General features: G+C 51.8%; 5 protein-coding genes across 5 annotated transcripts; 2 read left to right on the forward strand and 3 right to left on the reverse strand.

Annotated features, from left to right (window-relative positions):
- Window positions 1-85: 85 nt before the first annotated feature.
- PHYSODRAFT_562509 (hypothetical protein) lies at window positions 86-863 on the forward strand (the record flags this gene model as incomplete). Its single annotated transcript, XM_009533251.1, has 2 exons — window positions 86-442; window positions 514-863. 2 exons carry the CDS (start codon window positions 86-88, stop codon window positions 757-759), a joined length of 603 nt encoding a protein of 200 aa, XP_009531546.1. The 3' UTR covers window positions 760-863.
- Window positions 864-888: 25 nt separating this feature from the next.
- Window positions 889-9159, reverse strand: PHYSODRAFT_512069 (hypothetical protein; the record flags this gene model as incomplete). The annotated part of the gene is made up of 4 exons (XM_009533252.1): window positions 889-3993; window positions 4036-4263; window positions 4291-8232; window positions 8323-9159. 4 exons carry the CDS (start codon window positions 9157-9159, stop codon window positions 889-891), a joined length of 8112 nt encoding a protein of 2703 aa, XP_009531547.1.
- A 149-nt stretch (window positions 9160-9308) lies between these two features.
- PHYSODRAFT_562513 (hypothetical protein) lies at window positions 9309-10172 on the forward strand (the record flags this gene model as incomplete). The annotated part of the gene is made up of 2 exons (XM_009533253.1): window positions 9309-9727; window positions 9807-10172. The coding sequence occupies exons 1-2, from the start codon at window positions 9326-9328 to the stop codon at window positions 10170-10172; spliced, it is 768 nt and encodes a 255-aa protein (XP_009531548.1). The 5' UTR covers window positions 9309-9325.
- A 262-nt stretch (window positions 10173-10434) lies between these two features.
- On the reverse strand, window positions 10435-10941 carry PHYSODRAFT_303395 (hypothetical protein; the record flags this gene model as incomplete). Its single annotated transcript, XM_009533254.1, has 1 exon — window positions 10435-10941. One exon carries the CDS (start codon window positions 10939-10941, stop codon window positions 10435-10437), a length of 507 nt encoding a protein of 168 aa, XP_009531549.1.
- A 3963-nt stretch (window positions 10942-14904) lies between these two features.
- PHYSODRAFT_335794 (hypothetical protein) lies at window positions 14905-15961 on the reverse strand (the record flags this gene model as incomplete). The annotated part of the gene is made up of 5 exons (XM_009533255.1): window positions 14905-15042; window positions 15126-15313; window positions 15417-15624; window positions 15667-15842; window positions 15916-15961. 5 exons carry the CDS (start codon window positions 15959-15961, stop codon window positions 14905-14907), a joined length of 756 nt encoding a protein of 251 aa, XP_009531550.1.
- Between the last annotated feature and the right edge of the window lie 5301 nt (window positions 15962-21262).

A 21262-nucleotide genomic window follows, 5' to 3' on the forward strand; every position in this document is an offset into this window, starting at 1 on the left:
ATAACACATCCCTCTAATAGAGCATGTCGACCACGTCACACATCCTGCTCCCCTCCGGCATACATTCTTCAAGTGAACGCACACCATGGCGGACGCGGTCTACTCGGTGGCGACGCAGACGTACGTCAAGCTGGCGCTGCACGCGGCCAAGCGGCCGGCCAGCGCCGCGTGCGGCCTGCTGCTGGGGCGCGAGCAGGGCCAGGGCTTCTCCATCTCGGACGCCGTGCCGCTGTTCCACCACGAGGCGCCGCTCGCGCCGCTGCTCGAGGTGGCGTGCGCCATGGTCGACGCCCATGCTCAATGCCAGAAGTTGAAGGTCGTGGGCTTCTACTTCGCCGGAAGCGGGTACTCGCCGTCTGATTCTGGCAACGGACTCAGCCACTTCGCCGAGAAGCTGGCGGACAAGGTCGAGCTCAACTACTCGAGGGCCTGCGTGCTGGTGGTAAGATATTTATAGATGCACCAAGAGCTACTTTTAGACGCTGACTTGAAGTTTGTATGCCCTGGTATTAGCTGGACAGCCAGCAGCTGAGCAACCCGGGCAAGACGGGGCTGCAGTTCCTGCTCAAGGACGTCAAGCGCGGGTGGACCAAGGTGGACAACCGGCTTAAGGTGGCGGACGACGCGGCCCTAGTGCTGACCGCGGGGCTCAAGCAGAACGTCCACAAGGACGTCGTGGACGTGGAGGAGCACCTGGAGGACGTCAGTAAGGACTGGCGGAACCCGCACGTGGTGGAGCTGCTCAAGCTCAACGTATAGAAGAGAGAGAGGGGCAGATACAGTAGCAAGCAGAACGATTCATTCACGTGAGTGTGGTCTGTCTACCTTACATACCTACATACAACGAGTGTGTCTGTTTGTCTATGCGTTGCTCTGCCTTGTGTCTAGCTAGATGAGGACGCTCGCGAACCGGGTGGACGTCTGGACGAACACCTCGTGCTTCAGAGGCGCCAGCGCCAATGCGTCGTGGCTCGTGTGCTTCTCGGGTGACGAAGCGAGGGACCGCAAGTAGTTGGCGAGCAATAGGCGAGCGTTCTCCACGTCCCAAAGCAGTGGGTGGGCGTGGCGCAGTGCACAGGTCAGACGTCCAGCTGCTGCGAGCTCGCCCTGTGTCACCAGCGCGCACACGACGTAGTCGCCGCTGGACGTCCAGAGCGCAGGTCGTTTGGTGGAGTTTTGCAGCAGGAACGCCACCACGGAGGAGTGAAGACCGTGCTGCAAGAGCACGGCGACGTCGAAGCGCAGCAGCGCCAGCTCCACAGCGGCAGACCAACTGGGAGATCCTTGGGGGAGTTGACGCACAACCGACAGGGCGCGCTCGGCGTACTTCTCTCGGAGGTTGTCGAATGGACACATGAGCAGCAGTTGAATCGCCAAATCGAGGTTGCTGGCCTCCCAATGCACCAAGATGACCGCCTCAGTGGCTTCCTCCTCGCTACTCAGCTCCGCGTACGCGTGGGTGGTGTACCAACTCAACAGGCGAGCACCCCACACACCCCGGGCGAAGAGAGCTGACCAGCATGTAGCATCCTCCTCGTTCATGGATGGCGCCTGCCTCTCAGCCACGACTCCAACTTGAAACTGCGCTTGCACTCGAGTCTCCACCGCACGCTTCTGCTCGTCTTGCCATGCAGAGGCACTCCGCTGCGCAGCACCCTCAGATGCTCCGAGTACGTCGTCATGGCGCACGAGCAAGTTGCTCAACGCCACCGTCGCCGTCTCTGCGAACCGTAGCGCCCTCGGGTTGTCATCGCCTGCACAAACCTCTATGAAGGCGAGCAGCTCCTCAAAGACAGCAGCAAAGTGGTCCGAAATGTCGCTACTTGGGACTACCAGGATGCGCTGCGAGTCTGGGTGTTCATCAAGCTTGTGTTTGGTGAGAAGCGCAGACCAAACAGCCTTCACATGAAGACCAAAGTGCCACTTGACCGCAGTAGCGTCTCTGCTCTTTTCGCCCTCGCACGTTGTCAGCATGTTACTCAGCACCGCAGCCTCCGTCCACTTTTGCTGTTCTTCAGCGAAAGCGATCAGTTGCCCCCACTGCAACAGCACGGCTTCACGCACCACGCCGCTTACACGCTTGACTTCCTCTTCGTCGGCAGGAGTCTGCATTGCTCCAAGCCGGTTCAATCCAATCTCCTTCAGCAATGTAGACGGCGACTGCGAGAGCATTGTTACAACTCGCTCATATATGGCGTGCGACGCCGTCTTTCCATCTCCTGAATTGCCCAACGCGCCACGGAGGTAGCGTTCAATCTCGGCTGATTGCTTGCTGCTGGGAGCGCCCGAACCTGTGACCCACGTCCACGCTAGTCGTTCGACCCATTGGACATTTTGCTTTGCTCCATCTTCCCCAGCGCCCATGGCCTGATCAATGAGATTAGTGATGGCCGCCTGGTAGCTGTGTGCAATCGCACTCACGGCAACGTCACCACTGGCCTTGCTTCCGCCGGCGCGCAGTACCAACTCCATGATGAGAGTCGCCAGATCCACCGACATCACGCGCTTACAAAGCTCCATCAGCACGGTATTGTGAAGAACCTCCTCGTTGGCAGCTTGCTGGAGAGAATCCATCGCAAACCACGCCTTCAAGCTCGAAGCCAAGGTCTCCAACGACTGTGTGTCGAATGTCAAGGCACTCCGTTCAATCTCCTTCAGCAGCAGATAGCACACGTTCTCGGCCAACTCGCGTTCCAGATAGTGCAGCTCCTGCTCCTTCCGCTTGAATTGGGCGGGGTCCCATGATGAAGAGGACGAGGATGAAGTAGACGACGTGGACGAAACGTTTGAGCGCGGGCCCGAGTTTTGCCACGAGTTGTACTTCGTCTGGAAGAGTGTCAGCGTGTCTGCCACGAGCTCGACGCGCTTCTGAGGGGTCAGCAGTGCTCCGAAGTGCTCCAAGACGCTCAACGACTGTCCGTAGAACTCCTCCTCGATATTCAGGTGCGCTACCAACTCGGGGGTTGGCTTTCCACTTGAGCCATCCAGGAACAAGTAATGGAACAACATCAAGTGCTCGTTCGAGAGAACTGAAAGACACGGCACGCATGACTCGTACGCGTAGACTGCCAGATCAGCAGATAGCACTCCCGTGGTGCTGCCGGTTGCTCCGTGCTCTCTCCAGATTCCAGTCAGCAAGTCATTTATATAGATCATGACCATAGAGCTTGGCGTCACACGATGCAGCTTGCGTAAGATCTTGGTAACAAACTTGATAGTCTTGCCAGTAAGAAGAGGCCGCACTGCTTCAACAGCCATCTCACGATTCGCAATCATAGCTTGAGGGTCCGTCTGTGACAAAGCTAAAGATTTCAACAGTTCGGCGGTTGTCGAGGCTGCGCCGATGAGCTTGAGGTCAACTGGCTCTACATCGTCGAGCGCGTCTCCAATTTCCTTCAATTTTTTCAGGCACATGAACAGCAAGGTGATACGGTCTGTCGACGGTTTGGACAAAGGAAACAGAGATCGCCCGTGGGGGGACTCCGACACAGCAGATTCTTGGTGGATTCGCTTTGAGCATTCCAGGACCATGCGCAAAACAAGTAAAATGCCAACGTGATCCGTTCCATCGATCATCTCGTACACGCTGGGTTCTCCTGCAGCCCCTCTTCCCAACAAAAAGTCTCCAAAAGTAACCGGCTTCTGTAAAGCCTCCTCCAGGATATCAGTCTGCTCAATGTGGAAGGCTTGATCTAGCTGCTCTCGACGACCCAGTCGACTGCTATCCGGCGGAAATAGCAGCACGTTCTTGATGTACGCTAGCACACAGTCATACTCGTCGATTCCGTACTTGCTGGCAAACTGCCTTGAGAGCTGGAAGTGCTCCTTCTTCGTGGCCAGCAGCATAATCTTCTCGTTTCGGTAGCTTTCATCTTGCGAGAACCGCTCCAGATCCAGCTCCGTGTTGAAGAACGTGTTCATTTGCTCCATTTCCTGCGACTTCTTTTGCGAAACCAGTCGCTCTTGGCACTGCTGCGCCAACTTCACGTAGATCTGGCTTCGACGCTCAGACATAATCGATCGAGATTGCAGTACGCTTGCCATGTCGTCTAAGGCGCCATTCTGAGACTCACTAAGAGAACCAGCGGATTTCCGTACAGCTTCATAGGATGATGACAACGTTTCAAGACGCTTTCTGCGAGTCAGTAGCGCCTCAGTATCACTTTCAGCAGGGTTCTCCTTGGCCTGGGCCACCTGGAACAAGAAGAAGTGATGCAAGCACCGAACTACAACTTCACTTGCTTGCACAGAAGCGTTCGTTGGCTGCAAGTCCGATACTGGCTGATCAACGGAAATCAACGGCAGGATATCATCGGTGCAGAATGCTTCAAAACTTTCGTCATCCACGCAGAGATCACTCCACAGCATCAAATAACTGAAACCAAGCTCCAGGTATTGCTGCCAGTCTCCAGAGTCACTCGTCGTGGGAACAAAAGTCAACTCCAACGCCTCCTTCACGCACAGCTGCACCATCTGCTGTAAGAATGTTGATACAACCTCTGTGTCGTCTTTGTTGTCGCTCCCGGAGTCGTTGTTGGACATCACTTGGGCGAGCTGGAAACCGTGCTGCAGCAGTCGTAGCAGGAACTGGCGGTCATTCTTCTCTTCGTGCAGCAACTCAACGACTACATGCAGCTCATTCAGAAGCACAGCTTCAGCGCTGCTAGAAGTTTTGCTGCCAGCAAGTCGTCGTTGCTCCAGGTCGGCGTCGGACAAGCCAAGCTCTACCATTAAGCCCTGGATAGCTTCTATTCTTTCCTGCCACGACAGTACCAAGTCTGTCACTTGATGCCCGAAGAGATCCGAAGACGCAACGTTTGCTGCGCTGAACAGCGCGCAACACAGTTTGCGCTTCTTACCCCATGACCCGAAGGACGAAGCAGACACGAGGTCCAAAATCAACGAGACCAAGTGCAGAAGGGTCAACTTGTCATCGCCATTGTTCTGGCTAGCTGCGAGTGCTTCTGTCTCGGTCGGAATCCCGGCGATAACTTGCATGGTCAAGTCGTACGCAACATCGTAATCCATGCAATAGAGTGCTGCGTAAGCGCCCTTCATCCAGATTTCCAGCCTCTGCGAGTCAACGCGGAGTAACTTGGCCAAGTACATTACTGCAGCGAGAGGCTCGTTCCACAGCTCTGGAGCTGACTCTCCGTTCGTGAGATCGACCTCGCCAGCATGATGCCGTTCCAGCCACTCTCGAGCACGCACGGACGGCTTGTAGTTGCTCGGGTTACTTACAAATACTTGACAGACAGCATCCAGTCGGGCGCTGCTCTCCTCCTGCTCCTCTGTCGAGCTGCGAAGCTTGGACGGTGACAGTTTAACTGCTCCGTATGTGAGCAAGTCTAGCAGTTCGCAAGCGTGCGCGGTGTCTGTCTCGAGCGCCAAAGCCTCTTCATAGTGCTGTTTTGCCCCAGACTCGGCACGGTCTCCTTCATCCCACACTGGGAGCGATAGCAGTTGTCTTGCGATACCGATGCAGCCCAACGCAGCATCATGCGTAGTATTTGATTTGGCGTCCTCCGAATACCCAGTCACCGAGTCGAGCTTCGTTCGAATCGCCACAATCAGTCCATCCAGCACGTGCTCGATAGCCTCCACATCGGAGGCGATCCAGTGGTTCACTAAATTCTGGGCAGCATCGACGTAGGCGCGTTCAGGCGCAAGTAGATGCTTCAAAATAACATCCAGAATCATCTCTTGGCTTAATCGTTCGCCAAACGCGTGTTCTTTCAGCTTGACTGCGTCCTGTAGCACTTCCATCCACTGGCTTCCATCCCCGTTTTCCTCGTCGTCGGAAAAATCGCCTGGTAACGCAAACTCGCACATTTGCTCTAGCAAACCTTGTGGCCCAACACTGGTGCCACCACCCGCACCAACACCACTACTAGCCAGCATGCGGTACTTGAGGCTACTGGGTGACGAAACCACGCCGTATTTGCTAAGCACGTCCATTGTCACCATCAGATCTTCCATCTCATCCACAGCCACCTGCAACTGGGCAATCTCCGGCGGGTCATTTTCCTTCCGGACGGGCAGCGACTGGAAAATTGTCCACAACTGCTCTACTAGTGCGAAATGGCGCTGCATGTACACATCCTCGTCCACAGTAGGCGATTTGTCGCCAATGATGTCAGAGGAGTTGACCGAATAAACCACATCTAAGGCGGTCTCGATCAGCTGAGTGTCACTCTGAATCCACCGGTTGGCTCGATTAATCGATGGGTTGCTCCGATGAATGAGTTGTGCTGCAAACGTCAGACTTCCCAAGGAGGACTTCGATGAGATAGTCTGAGCTAACCACGAAAAAAGGTCGTCCAAAGCGTACAGCTCTCTGCGCTGGGACACGAACACCATGTCCAAACGATCCAGGATAGGAGACACGTCCCCAGCAAAAGTCTTCTCGTCAGCAGTACCCACCACAAGCATCGCTTGATCTTGAATCGACAGAGCGGACCACTCACTCAGCGGGAGCAAGCAGCAGGCCGATAGCTGAAGCGGGTACACGCACTTGTACAAGAGCTCTGTTTGCATGAAGAACTCCTCCAGCGACCTTTTGGCTTGTGAAGACCACCCGCTCAAGCATTTGGTGGCCAAGCAGCTAAGCTCGTAAGCAAAAGCAAGCTGACCGTAACGAGTATCCAGCTCCAGAATCCTCTTCGTGAACCATTTGCCGTACACTGAGCTGCGCTCGTCGCGGTCCATCTGTGCGTACTCGTCAAACTCTGCTCGTTCTTCATCCGTAAGGTCCTGAAGCTGATTATCGGAGAGAAGCACCACCGGAGTCGCCAACTCGTTATCGTCACCAGCTTCCGCGGTTAGGCCATCTATCTTGCTCAACCTGCATATCTGCCCGTCGTCGTCTATCTGTGTGGCAATGGCTGGTAGGAGAGATTCATAAGTGGATGGCGACACGAAAGGTGGGAGCAGCTCGAGAACGTCAAACCAGTGGGGGAGCAAATTCCACGCATGTCGACCGAATAGAACAGTGAGCGCGCCCACACGACCTTCCCGAGCAAACTGCTTCGCTGTCGCCAAAACAGACGCGGATCTAAATTGCGCATACGCTTCTCCATCAAAGAGCTGGTCTCCTGCAACCGACGTGGTAGAAACGCCTTCTTCTTCACACAGAACTAAGCGCAATGTTTCGAGGCGGTAAATGTACCGCTGTAAATCCACCTTTTCTTGCGAGAGCTCCGTTGCAACTTCGTTGCCATCGTTTAAGCCCACCCAGGCATCCCACGCCACCTCAAGAATCTTCTTCATGTTGCCGCTGGAATCGTCCGAGATGAGATGCAAACATTCGCCAACCACCCACTGCTTGTTGGAAATCGCTCGCAAATGCTCCAATGCAACTGCAAATTCATCTCGCTCCCCGCGTTGTAGAAGCCCCCGCGGCCGCGTTGACAAAAAGACGAGATCTTGGAGTTCCGAGCTTGTTGAAGCGGCTTCGTCGTTAATATCTTGCTTGATACAACCCGCTTGATTTCGGTACTGCATCCATACACGCTGGTGAATGCTATCAGCATTAACAGTACTCTCACTCGTACCATAAAGCGCAACTGTCGCGAGAGCGTCTTCAAACCGCTGTGCATCCATCAACAAATCGACAAAAGTTTCGACAGGTAAGCTCTGCACCAGACTAGCAAACCAAATATCGCCGCTCACAACGACTTCGCATGCGGAGAACGACGCGCTGTGCTTTCCGCCCGAGATCTGACTGCTTGGAGTGAGAGCAAGGCTTTCAGTTACGCCACTCGCTGTACTCATAGAGGGTCTGAAGTGCCTTGTGGGGGTCAGCACGAGACGGCCAGTAGGCCCTGAAGGTGAGATGTCGTCGTCTTCGCTGTCGCTGCTGGTAGCTCCAGATGCAGCTCCTTCTTCGGAGTGAGCAACGAACTTTGAGTAGATGACGCTGTTGTTCGTGAGTACGAGCGCAACCAAGTCGGAAGTCAGCCACACAGCCGACTTCATAGTGACGCCATGAAAATCGGCACTCCATACGTCCTCCACAGCTTGCCACGCCAAGACATCGGCACACGCATCAATTTGACGCATAGCAACCCTTCCTAGTTCATCCACCATACTCACGAAATTTCCGCAAGGTGACAGTGCCAAGTAACGAATTGAGCCTTCGATCGCTTCCGACTCTGTCGCTTCTCCCCCTACCATCATCCGGAACGGAGCCATTAGAGCACTCGTGACGCCCGTCAATAGGCCACCACCTTCCTCAGTGTCCGATTCCTCCTCTTCATCCTCTTCCCCTTCTTGTCCTTCACTCGCCTCCTCGTCTACGTACTCCACCTTCCCCTTCTCCACCATCGTAAAGTCCAGCAGCTCCGCGACTTCCGTGCTGTCCTTGTCACTGGCCACTCTCCAGACACTCAAAGACGACGCCTGGTTCTCGACCAAGTCCGCGCTGGGGTCTCTTACCCCTCCCGTCACCACAAGCGTGGCGCTCTGCAGCTCATAACTCGCGGCCGTGACGCCCGCATGCCACTCCGTCAGCCTCTTGACCACTTTCATCGTGAAAAGCCCCGCCGTGTCTTCCGACGCTGTCTGTTCCATCGCCACCAGCGCCAACTTGGCCAGTTGCACGCCCACACTGAGCCAAACGCCGTCTGCAGACAGCACGAACACTCTGCTCCCGCTCTGCGTGGGGAAGAACACGGTCACGATGCTCGTGGACGGGTCCCAGTGCTTGACAGCCAGGTACTTGGCTGGGTCTACACGTAGTAGCAGTGGAGGGCCCTGTGAGGCCTCAGACGCCGCGGTAGAAGCCAACCACTCGGGGCGGGCGAATAGCCACAGGACGCCCTCGGATTCGCCCTCTGCGCGCGGGATTCGGCCGCTCACGACCAGAAACTTGAGGTCCGGACTCCATGCAAGCGTCCACGCGCAGTCACCGACCGTAGAAGCCTCGGAGTCGCCGGCTTCCGGCAGTAAATCGACCAGTTCGGGCTCCTCGGCGTCCGCCTGGTCGTCCGTCTTGAACACGCCCAAACGCACGCAGTTCCGCTCCGTTCGCGACCGGAATAGCACCGCCAGGTGAGCAGAAGACGCGGCAGTAGCGGCGACCTCGAAGTTGTCAGGCAGCGACGCCGTGGGGCCGCGCGCGAGCTCGCGAGCCGCCAGCAGCAGCGGCTGCGTCGCCATCTTCGTCAACGTGTCGATCTGCGGATCAGTGGTACCGTGTACCCAAGAGTGATTGTCGTGTGGAATCAGATCTGAGTCAATATTGTGTCGTGCACACGAGATACGCGCCGCCGACTTACCCAGTAAAGCGACGTCAGTGAGCGAATAGGCACACAGACAGACAGCCATGGCGACCAAGGCAGCGGTGCGCAAGCCTCTGATGAGCTTCCTGCGGCTGCGCGCGCCCATCCAGGAGCAGCTCCTCATCGAGGAGGCGCTGTTCCGCGCCGAGTCGCAGCGCAACTGGTTCATCTACAACGACGCGCACCCGTCGCCCACCATCGTCATGGGCATCTCGGGCAAGCCGGAGCAGCTGCTGCACCAGGATGCGGTCAAGCGCGACGGCATCCCCGTGCTCAAGCGCTTCAGCGGCGGCGGCACCGTCATCGTGGACCACAACACGGTCTTCACCACCTTCATCTGCAGGCAGGAGGACTTCCCGCACGTGCGGCCGTACCCGCGCGAGATCATGGCCTGGTCCGAAGGCTTCTTCTCGCCCTTCTTCTCGCGCGTCTGCCACGAGCACCTGGTGCGTACGGGCGTATTGCTGCTCTGCTCTGTGGTTGCAAGGCGCTGTACTTACTCGTTGTTGCTGGTGCCATTTGCAGAAGTTCTCGCTGCGGGAGGACGACTACGTGTTCGACGACCGCAAGTTCGGCGGCAACGCGCAGAGTCTGTCCAAGGGCCGCTGGCTGCACCACACGTCGTTCCTCTGGGACTTCGACCCGAAGAACATGGAGTACCTGACCAACCCGGCGCGCCAGCCCAAGTACCGCCAGCAGCGTAGCCATCTGGAGTTCCTGTGCCCGCTGAAGGACGTGCTGAGGCAGGAGTGTTCCAACCGCGAGAGGTTCGAGAGCGAGCTGCACGCGGAGCTGGCGCACAACTTCGAGATCGAGGACGTGGACCTGGAAGACGTCAAGCCGATCCTGGAGACGGAGCACCGCAAGTCTACGCGGTTCCTGGAGCTATAGAACACCTTATCAATGAGCAGTCCGCCAGTTAGAGCTAGCACTAGACACGAACGAATCATGCATCGGCATCAAGAGATGTAGTCGTATCAATCCAAAAGGGGGAGCACTACGTTGTGGGGTGGCAACTAAACCGTCAAGTACGCCGCGTCGAGTCTGCTCGCAGTCTAGTTATCGGACGAGATGAGGCCTAAATAATCATCCTTGATGGTTCCGATAGCATTCTACAGCGACAGCAATACACAACTGTTAGCCAACCAGCCAGTCAACCATTTCCAACCACGGACAGCCTTACGATCTCGGTGACGTCGACGCTGACGCCCATGATCTTGAGCCGCACGCCGCAGCCCTTGCGGATCTCGACCTCCCGGTCGTCCGAGATCCAGGCGTTGCTCTCGTGGTCGTAGCCGTTGTTGAGGTCCGTGGGCATGGCGTGCCTCGACACGAAGACCTGCAGCGGGCCCACGTCCGCGAAGAAGCCGAGCTGGTTCACGACCGTCACGACGGCGTCCAGCACCTGGTTCTTGAAGGGGCGGAAGAGGATGGCGCGGTAGCGGATGTTGAAGCACACGAAGCCCGAGTTGTCCTGGATCACGCCCTTGCCGATGTCCTCGTCGCGCACCTCCGTGACCGTGATGACGTAGCCGTACTTGCCCATGGACGTGCCCTCCACCTCCTCGATCAGGCGCAGCCGGATGATATCGTGCAGCTTGGGCCCGAAGTGCATCGGGTGCAGCAGCAGGTCGCGCGAGAGCTGCTTGAGGAAGAACATGGCGGGCGACGTACGCGCGAAGCAGTAATTGAGCTCTTTTGGAGCTGCTGGCGGCTAAGCCCGAAATGTTGCGCGAAGGTTGATAGTAGAACATGTATTTTAAGGTGACGCGAAGGTAACTTCAAGATTCGGTCGCATTGGAACTTATTGTGCTTTTCAGTTGTTTTGGCGTATCAGACGTGTAAAACAGCTACAGTGCCTACTAAGATGGGGCTAGGTTATCGGAGCAGATTAGCAGGTCCCTCGTAGGGAATTAGGACCAAGAATTGCTAGTCCGATGGAAGCACTTGCGCAGGTCCTACAAACAGCCGAAAGCCCGAATGTCGCCCATTTTCACGGCATTCGGGGTTTGAGGTCTTACGAAGGACTCCTGCCAAGTCTTGTGGCAGCACTTTTATACGAACTGACTCTAATGCGGCGTATGTCAAACGCAGAATAAACTTAGGGAAACACGATGCAGTCGATACGTTAAACACTCCAGTCTTCGCCCTTCGCCTTCGCGGGTTCCGGCATTGCTTGCTTCCCTAAACAAAGCTTGCTTGGCTTGGACTCCAACCGGAGTCCATTGAACGAAGAGACTCCGGGAGACCGCTCATCGGACTCGTCCGAGATTTGCATCTCAGATTTAGAGACCGCCAACCTCAGATTAACTGACCTCCAAAGTCCTACGTAGGACTCGGCAAAATGACCGAAAGGCACAATACATGTTACTTATGTGAAACGAAAAGGCTGGATGTTTCGGTTTTCAGGACGGGTGCCATGGCTCTCAAACCTATTGCAAACTCTATGGGAGCAGGGTAGCCGAGCTGCTAAATGTAGCTCTACCGGTCCTTAAAACCCTTAGAAAGCTGACCCAGCGCTAGTCAGGGGACTATAGACCTAAGGGTTGCTTTGGGGCTACGTTTGCGGGTTGTTCATGCTTCTCAAAGCCACTGATGTCGATTTGGGATGTGCATTGTGATAGATTTGCGGGTCATTTCACCCCCCTCCAATCCGAAAACATGGACTGTACATTTTCCGGAACAAAAAGATGGAACTACCGTACCTCACAGAAAGAATGGTTAACAGATATCATGCAAAACAAGATTTTCGAGCATTTACTTTCGTTTCATTGCTTTTTCTTAACACAAAGAAAGCATTTCCAAATCGTTGATTAACATAAAGTTTAAAGCGTTTGAACTTCGCCTACCGAATATTAGAGCAACAGGCCTCGGACAGGCCCACAACCTAAATAACGAGCTTTTCCAAGAGCACATGGATCAACCGCACTTGGGCATAGAATGGAACAGATAAGACTGCTGTCATTCGGTAGCCCGGAGACTTCGTCTTGGCCGTCCTAACGTACGCATCTTGCATGATCTATCCGTGGGCTCGACGACACTGCGTCTCTACATCCAACTAAACCGTTCTTCTGTATGAAATGCACGCTAGTGAAGCGGCACCACTCACCCTTCTATTCGAATAGAGTAGTTTCCCGATAAATATCATTCCCTGGCTAGCCTGACGGATAGACCTGAACAACCTGCGATCGAGACAGATCAGCATGTCCACACGGAACTGATTGAATATTGTACCTGCAACGACATCACTCACAACTAAACATCCTCTACCACCTTTGGGAAGCGCTTGACAGAAAGCAGAAACATTACTCGTTTCGGACAGAGACGTTATCTGAACCTCCACCGCTCCTGCTCCTAAGCGATCCCGTGGCACGACCGATGTCGCGGACGTTACACTCAATTCTGAGGAAGATATACAGGAGCAAGAGTAGCGAAGAAAACGGCTCTCTACACATTGCTAGCTATTCGGTGTGAAACCGAGCCCACCACATATTGAGCGGACAGGCACGCGCTCACGCTAATCAGTGGCGTAAACCAGCTGAAGCGGAATATAACTCCCCCGTGGACAATCGAACTTGGGTTCTGGTACCCCCTCCGAGAGGAAGGAATCTTTACCTGCCGGTGAGATTTGAAGTGAAATATACCGGGGCAGGCAAAATTGACCTCTTCAAAGCGCACCTAGTGATCAAAGGATTCCTTCAGGAACATGACATTGATTACAACGATATTTCCCCACCTGTTATCAGGATGGAAATACTTAGCCTCCTTCTCACCGTTACAGCGTTGGTCGATCTTGGGGTACACCAAATGAACGTAAAACAACCATTCAAAACGATTGGCTAGAGGAGACCTACATCGCTCAGCGGGAAACTTTCAAAGTCCCCCGTAAGGAGCACCTTGTGTGCAAGCTCCTAAAGACCCTGTACGTGTTGAAACAAGCTCCCCATGTATGGTACAAAACATTATCTGCCTTCCTTGAACCCTTAGGATGTCACAGACGCATTAAGGACAGGTGTGTATTTAAATGCGCGGTTGAACATTATCGTGTAAGTTGACGACCTCCTGATCATTGTGCCTAAACCTCATCGTAAACGAGATGAAATCCGCCCTGAAAAAGCGGTTCTCCATGACAGGTTTAAGGGAGGCGAAATACTTACTCGGTTGGTCAATTCAACGTGGCCCCCAAGAACCGAACGATATTTACCCACCAGCTCAAGTACGCTACGAAGGTCTTTTACCGCTTCAGCGACTCTATTGCAATCCCAGTAGAGCAGAATGCTAAGCCCTTCGTAAGCAACTCGCCTAGTAGAGAGGCAGAGAAAGAGACGACGAAAGATATCCCGTATGCCGTTGGTAGTATCATGTATCTCATCGTAGGCACTAGACCAGACACAGCATTATATATGCGTGAGTTCAGCCAATTCCTAGCTCATCCGGGAATGGAGCACTAGAATGCAATAGCTAGAGGTTTGAAGTATCTATTAGCGACGAAAAATTACGGTCTACATTTTGGTGGATCTCTCGATGTCACACCCTAAAACCTTGTCGACAAGCTAACAGCTTACAGTGGCTCTGACTATGGCACCTGCCCCAACACGAGTCGGGTGGTCGGTGGATATGTTAGTATGCTTGTGGGCAGTCCAATCTCGTGGTTTTTACGCAAACACCACACTGTGGTCCTCGCAACAACAGAGGCACGGTATATCGCACTGTGCCACTGCACGCAAGAGACGATTTTCCTTAAACTCCTCCTTAAAGCATTCCGTTTTGCCACAGCGCAAGCCAATGTTATTCACGAGGGCAGCCAAAGCTGCATTATGATATGCTATAACCTCGAACTACACGGGAGGTCGAAGCATATACCTGTTCGGTACTGTTTTGAGCAGGAAAAAGTCGAGCGACACGAGATCTCCGTCGCTTACTGCAATACCAAACGTATGGTACTGATATCTTTACGAAAGCTTTAGACAAGCATCACTTCAGAGAGCTCACGATGAAATCCCTTGACACTTAACGAGAGCTATGCGTCGGCTGGAATAGCTAAATGCTTTATGTGAGGTAAGTAACCCATCGCCACCGTAGCTGTGCCGCAAAGCAATAATTCATCACTATAATTACGAGAAAAAAATTCGCGTTGTACGAAGAAGCTGTGAAATTGAGGGTAGGGCACTAACCATAGTTCCCGTACAGATTCCATTTTTTCTTAAAGAAAATAAAGAGTCTAGAAGTGACCACGAGGATAATCTAGCCCATCGCCGACGACACCGGCTTAGTCTCTTTCAAGTCGCTGATGTGCCGAACCTTGTCCCTCTTCCCTTAGATGCTCAGCACGAGCGCCAGCCCAACTACACTGTGATGTACGAAACAACTAAGTAAAGTCCGTAGTAGAGCGGCACTTCTTCCAGTACATGTGCTCGACACCGTCCAGCAATGTTAAAGTAGTCTTTGCCGACGGTCCTTAAAAATAAAATAAAAGTAGATAAAATCCTAAGCCCATGAATGAAGCGCAGCACCACCTTCCATGATGTACCTCGTGTGAGACCAACTCCATGCTCTCGGAGTTCATCAGCAACAAAAGTGTGTCATTATCATCTTGCGTGACGATGTCCGCGCGTCCAGCAAGCTAGGTTGCGCCCTTCAATGCATAGAAAAAGCACAGGCCTCGAGGATCAGTACCAATGGGCCGCTTGCCAAACTCATCCTTTGGGCAGAAGTCTTTGAATGTCTCCTTGTCGGGTGCCTTCAAGTGACCCACGAGATCCTACTCGTTAGCGAACCCATCATCCAGTAGTTGCTGATGAGGCTCCTGAGTGTGCTGATAACATTGTCGGTTAACGAGCAGACTGCTGAGCCAGAGAACACGGTACTCTGGACCACGAGGAGAATTACGGCGGTCGTTGACCCGAACCTAGTCGTGGTTGCATAGTCAGTTGTAACAGTCACTTGCTTGGTGCTGTAGTACTTGCCGTACATCGGGTAATAGATGTCATCATCTGGCGACTGTTCGATGGCGCGAGTGGTAGTAGCCAAGTCTTCGGTAACCGTGGCCAGTTCGATGGCAGAACGTACTTGTGCTCCGCACGTGGCCCTGCAGTAGTCTGGTCTTTCGTACAGTATATGCCTGGTCTATCCTACTAGCTGACAGCTCCGCTTCTACGTGATACTCGGCTCCATTGTGCACACAGCCGGCAAGCTCTGTCAGGATCTGTGCTACAGTCTGCGTGTCTGCGGCTGAACCGATGTCACTATGGGGCCTCGCTACAATGCCATGAAAACGGTCTGCCGTAGCGTTGCAAGATGCTCCCTTGGCGCACTCGCCGACGGTCCACTGGTACTGCGCGAGCTGCACGATGCATCACTACTCGCGGCGGCCACTGATTTCGACCATGGCCGCCCGAAGCATCTCTGAGAACTGCTTCCGACGCCTTGTTCCCAGGGGCTTCTTCCTTATCTTCAGCTTGGCCCTCGCGGCCTTCTTCAACCCGGCATCCGCGGCCTCGCACCCTCTGCTCACCGGCTTCACGCCGAACTCGACAACAGAACCTTGACTCTCATTGCGAGCTGCCGCTGTATTTGCTCTAAGATCTTGGCTGCAGTGCCGAGCTTACTCTTCTCCTGGCCTTTTAGCGCTGACCCAGCGCCAGCGCTGCTGAGCTCACTGTCGTTGAGAGCGTTACCATGGCGTGCCCGCAAAGCCCTTCCCAGACAGCAAGACTGAATGGATTAAGTTGAAACAGCTAACGCAAGGCTTGCAGACGGCTCTTTGAAGACTAGGGCGTTTGCCATGAGAACCTTCTGATACATGCAATATCGTATACACTTGTGGAATGTTCCATATATATACACAGATGTAGGGAGGCTGTCCATATTTCCACCTTCACCCAGTGGCACCTTATACCAGCTACATCTGGAAGCTGATGATCCGATACAAAAATACCCTCAAAGCCGTTCGTCGAGAAGTAACTATGCTGTATAGTATGTAGCAGTACTCCACGTCTCCCTTCTTTCCGCTTATCTTAGGCCGGCACCTGGATTGCTGGTTGTAAAGCCGTTAGAAGCAGCAAGAAGTAGAATTTCGAGAACGCGCAACTAAACACCGTCGACATAACAAGTTAGACATTGGGACGTTTTCGAGGTCTAATCACTTACGAAGAAACTCGAGTGCGGGCGTCTCTAACCCAGTGGACCATGGAGCGACAAGAAAGTGGCATTCGCCGTGCATTTGTAACGAATGTGCAAGTGTATACACAAGTTCTTCGCAGCTGTGTTCTTCGATCTTTGCGGTAATTAACCATTTCACAGATATAGGGGGCATATTGCACCCTTGGAGACGGTTTCTAAAAGCGGTTACCAGTAGATTTCGATCCCGTGGAAGGAGGCTATATGCTTACTTCTGCTACAACGGTCACCTGAACTTACCTCGTCTTGTTTGGTCGGTCATAGCTTGGAGCGGGTGCTAAATCCTTTTGACTCGTCCCCTCTAAAAGCAGATTAACTCAAGTGACTAGTAAAACTATGACCGTGGTGCTTACAGACATCTGCGCGAAACCCTCCATCCCCAGAGATTGATACCAGCTATGATCTGATTGATGGCTCGGTATGTTAACATTTATCCCGTTCTGATTTTTCGTATGGACTATCTTCTATTACTCGGTTCGATTAGCTGCCGTGGTAAAAAACAACTAGCACATCGAACGATATACGTACTATTGTAAAGATGCATTGATTTGGAATGGGTAATTACCTTCTGAAACCCACTTAATTTCCAGCACTATAACCCTAATCGGTGCGCGCGTCTGTAATGTGCAATACTGCAGCTACAAACGATTCATCTGAGAGCCATTTGGGTCACGCGAAATCGGCCAGTGCTCCAATCTGAACAACCGCATCACTCAATACGCAAAGGCATTCACTTTCATGGGTCGCTAATTTCGTTGGGCGAAAAAAGCTCTGGTGTCTCCACCGGTTTTGTGACCATTGCGACAGTGAGGGGCATGCTGTACGCAAAGGAAAAAAGTACTGCTTAAGCCTGTTGCTTCGCTAACGTTTTTCGCGTCAGTTCAGGTAAAACAACAGTCCAATGAAAGATATTTCGATAAATTTCGTTGTGCCAGTACAGGTGATGTTTGATAAATACGCCACTGAGAAAATGGCCGTGAACAATCACCTGATAACCGCTTCTGTTTATGGTGTTGATGAGCAAGTTTTCGGACTCCCTACCGACGGTCCAGGTGTGATTGTTATGCGGTCGCCCACGTTCAACTTGTTCACGGATACTGTTTGCTATATGAAATCGAAGCTGCACGACACCAGCATATCCGACGACTAATCAGTAGTCTCTAGTACAGCCATGAAAATATGCACTTCGAACGATTTCACCACCAAAATACAACACCTTCCCGATCACACTGTTTGATAGGGTGAAACAAAGATTTAAGCAGACATGATTTTGGAGTCAAGTTTCATATGGACAAACTGCAATCGTGAAGGCCATAAAAATATTTGTACAGCTGGGGTTCACTCGTCGAAGCTAGTCACGCCAACTATATTTATTCATCAAAGCTAAACTGCTATAGTACTAGGAGCAATTGGGGCTTTCGAGCGCATATCTCCGGTTGTAGAGTAACGTTCTGGTGCACGTGGAGATCATCTACACGGAGTATTTGTTTAGGACGAGCAGACTCGCAGCTCTTTGAGAGGCTGTTCTTACTGCGTAAGGATGGCGGAGATCATTACCGTGAACGCAGCGCACAATGGTGAACAGATTTCTGTCAATGGAGGTCCGTCGATACTAAATTAACATAAACCGGTCATAGTACGTACAATTCAAAGTTGATGAATCTGACGAAGTTGGTAATCGAATAAGCGATTAAGGTGATTAGATCAAAACCGGGAATTAGCATTAAAAGAGTTGGGGGAGTCGACTCGCACTGGCACAAATGGCTGCATTTGATAAACAGACCAAATACTTTGAATGACACATCGGTTGGTACCGTCATCAAAACTAGCATCATTACAATGATAGCAAGGTTATACGGTTGGCTTTGGTTAAATCCCATAGAGTGGTGGCTATGACTGTATGCAATGCGAAAGGCGCCAATTAAAGGGTTATTAACTAAGGTCAACAGTGGCCCATCAGCTAGAGCTTTGATGGACTGCCTGTGGTGACATTTTGATGATCGAGGTGGTAAAGAGATGGAATGATGAAGATTCACCAGTAATGCCATTACCCTACTGTCCATGGAGGAGCTCAGTCCGGTAAATCATGGGGTAATGTAGTGAATCTGAGTAGCGTAGTGCATTCATCCGTCGAGAAAGTACTAGGTGTTTGTCATTTTATGTACCTTGACCATGTCGAGTGCCATCGACATAGGGACGTCATATCAATAAAAATCCGTTGCCAATAGTATATATCTAAATCAGAACGCAAAAAAACATAGCATATCTATGCGACCCTTTTTGGGCAGCCGGGTACCTCAGTGAGCACAAAAAGCGCTGTCGAGCTTGATCGGGTCATGATGCGACTCAATGGTGCGTGCCGGCAACAATTGAAGAACTTCAATTTGTAGAAGTCACACACGATGTCGTAGATATGAGTAACAACCGCCTTGCACTCTACGTACCCCTACCCCGCGTCCTCCATGACAAGACGCCGTGGTATACTCTGTTCAAAGGGATTCTTCTTGAAACCCACGATGCAGATGTACTCTTACTCGGCATGAAGCGAGCACTTGGTCATCATAGCACCTTTCTTTTATAAATGGGAAATGGATTGCATTCGCCACAAAGGATCCGTCGTCCTCCAGGGCCATTTCACCGAAGAGAGTAGCTTCCGCCGCCGTCACGATTTCGCTGATGAAGAAGTTTTTTTTTGCTTATCGCCAGCGTCCCCCCGTTAGGTTTCTCTATGCTTTATGTAAAAGCATGCTGTGTGGAACCAACACGGTTATCGTACAAGACAAACCCCCTCCAATCTAATTCGTTGGACTGGGGTGTGTATATGTTACACTACATGCACATGCCCTATTCATCTCTGAGAAAAGCCTGAGTCAATAGCGGAGAAGATGAAGTCACGACAAGCGGCAGCTTCAATGTGACTAAGGCATGACGCTCGCGCTGCGCGCTACTACAGCAGGATAAGCTCGAAGTAATTGTGATTGGGTAATCTGTGCTAGATGACCTGCATTTAGATTCACCTGCGTGCTGTCCTACGATAGTAATCTGATGGTCAAGTTATATCGCAATCAGGGGTAGATTTAATCTATAATAGAGGATGGCCGAGTTACTATGTAAGTCGACATTTTCTCATATTTTGAATATGTCGCAGGGGTCCGAGGTTATAGAAATATTAGTTTATGATCGGGTCCGGATGACAACGCGGATACAGCCACAGTATGCGAGGCGAGACTGGCTCAACTTGCTTGGTTGCTATTGCTCTACTACACTCATCTATGCAATGCAGCTGTTGCTAGCTCGAACCTTGTTGCGATTGTATTTTGTACTCCAGGTTAAACTTTACTAACCTTATGTAACCCTTGTTACAGTGTATGCTCTTGTCAACGCGACGCAGAACGGAGCTGTGGTTACCACAAACAAAATTGGAGTCGAACACTTCTAATGGATTAGAAATCGTCCGGGCATTGCAGCCTAGTTCAGCACACTCTGGCATTTATGGTATAATCCTGGTCTTAAATTTGGATTAGTGTACTCCTGAACAAACTAATTCATCCATTTGATATAACCATCCACTTGGGAGAACGTATCATGATACCAGTGTAACGAGGTAATAATTGTTCAACCTCAAATCTCAAATCATGTTAGGTCAGAAGAGCACAGTAAACATTGTCACAGCTTCGCACAAATTGTTTATTGGTAAGCTTGAAGAAAATTCCATTTTTATACGAAGGTGCTTCGTTGCTGATCCTCTCCACCTGTGGTTTCTATTTTGTCACTATTTCTATACTTCTCTGTCCCACGAAAGTATACCACACAACGAATCCCATTGGTCATTTGACGTTGGTTAGGGCAAAATTCGATTTTTGTCCACTGATAGCACACTTGATTAGAAAACCTCGTAGACTTTGAAGCGAGATATCTCGCTTATCAGGCCTTTCCACAGGCTGTAATTGGTCCACCAAGCTAACATTGGCAATAGCAACCCATCCTAAAATTTCGATGGGTTTTTTTATAGAATTACGAAAACAAAACTACGGAGGACTAAAATTACTAAGCGTTGTGTCTCCTTCAGTTCTCACAGATAATAAGCAGAAAAAATCAGGCGTTAGCGCCTGCCTCTAAGCTCTATGATCAGGTCTCTTATGGTCAAAACGCTGAGGTAGAACCAAGGATAAAGCGCAATTTCGACTTTCGTGGGACAGAGAAATAGTGGTTTCGCTCTTCTTCTTCGATCTAGACCACTGATTAGAGATCATCTGCGACTCAATTAGTCATCAATCAACCAACATCTTCTTCTTCTACTTGATAATCATCGCTTTTCGCATCAATCGTTGAGGAATATAACTGTGCCGACAGCACTTAGCTCTACAGGTAACCACACGCTTAGGTATGGACGGGTGGGTTACACGGGGCGGCACTCTGCAGCCGCCGCTGCCATTTTGAGTAGGAGAATAAATTGACGTTAATCGTGCCGCTTGTAAGAGTAAAACCATGTCCTATCAGGTACTTTGGCTGGTGATTGAAGCGATACACAACGCTACCCCTTTATAATGTTCCGGCATTCATCGGTGGAGAGCGAAGCGTCCACTGTGACTCCCAAAAACCTAAGTACAGAAGAATTTTTTTTTATTTTATGAGTTGTACGGATGACAATGATCCGTGATGTCTGCGCGCCAACATATCCCGACAGTTGGAGCCTGCAGGGAGCTTGGTGCTTGAGGTAAGTGCCGCGTGCAAGGCCTTCGTCAGTTCCGAGACATCGTTGAGTATGTGGGTCGGCGCGAACCATCTCCCTCATAGGGAAG

The sequence above is a fragment of the Phytophthora sojae genome (assembly GCF_000149755.1).
Source record: "Phytophthora sojae unplaced genomic scaffold PHYSOscaffold_6, whole genome shotgun sequence".
Lineage (NCBI taxonomy): Eukaryota > Oomycota > Peronosporomycetes > Peronosporales > Peronosporaceae > Phytophthora > Phytophthora sojae.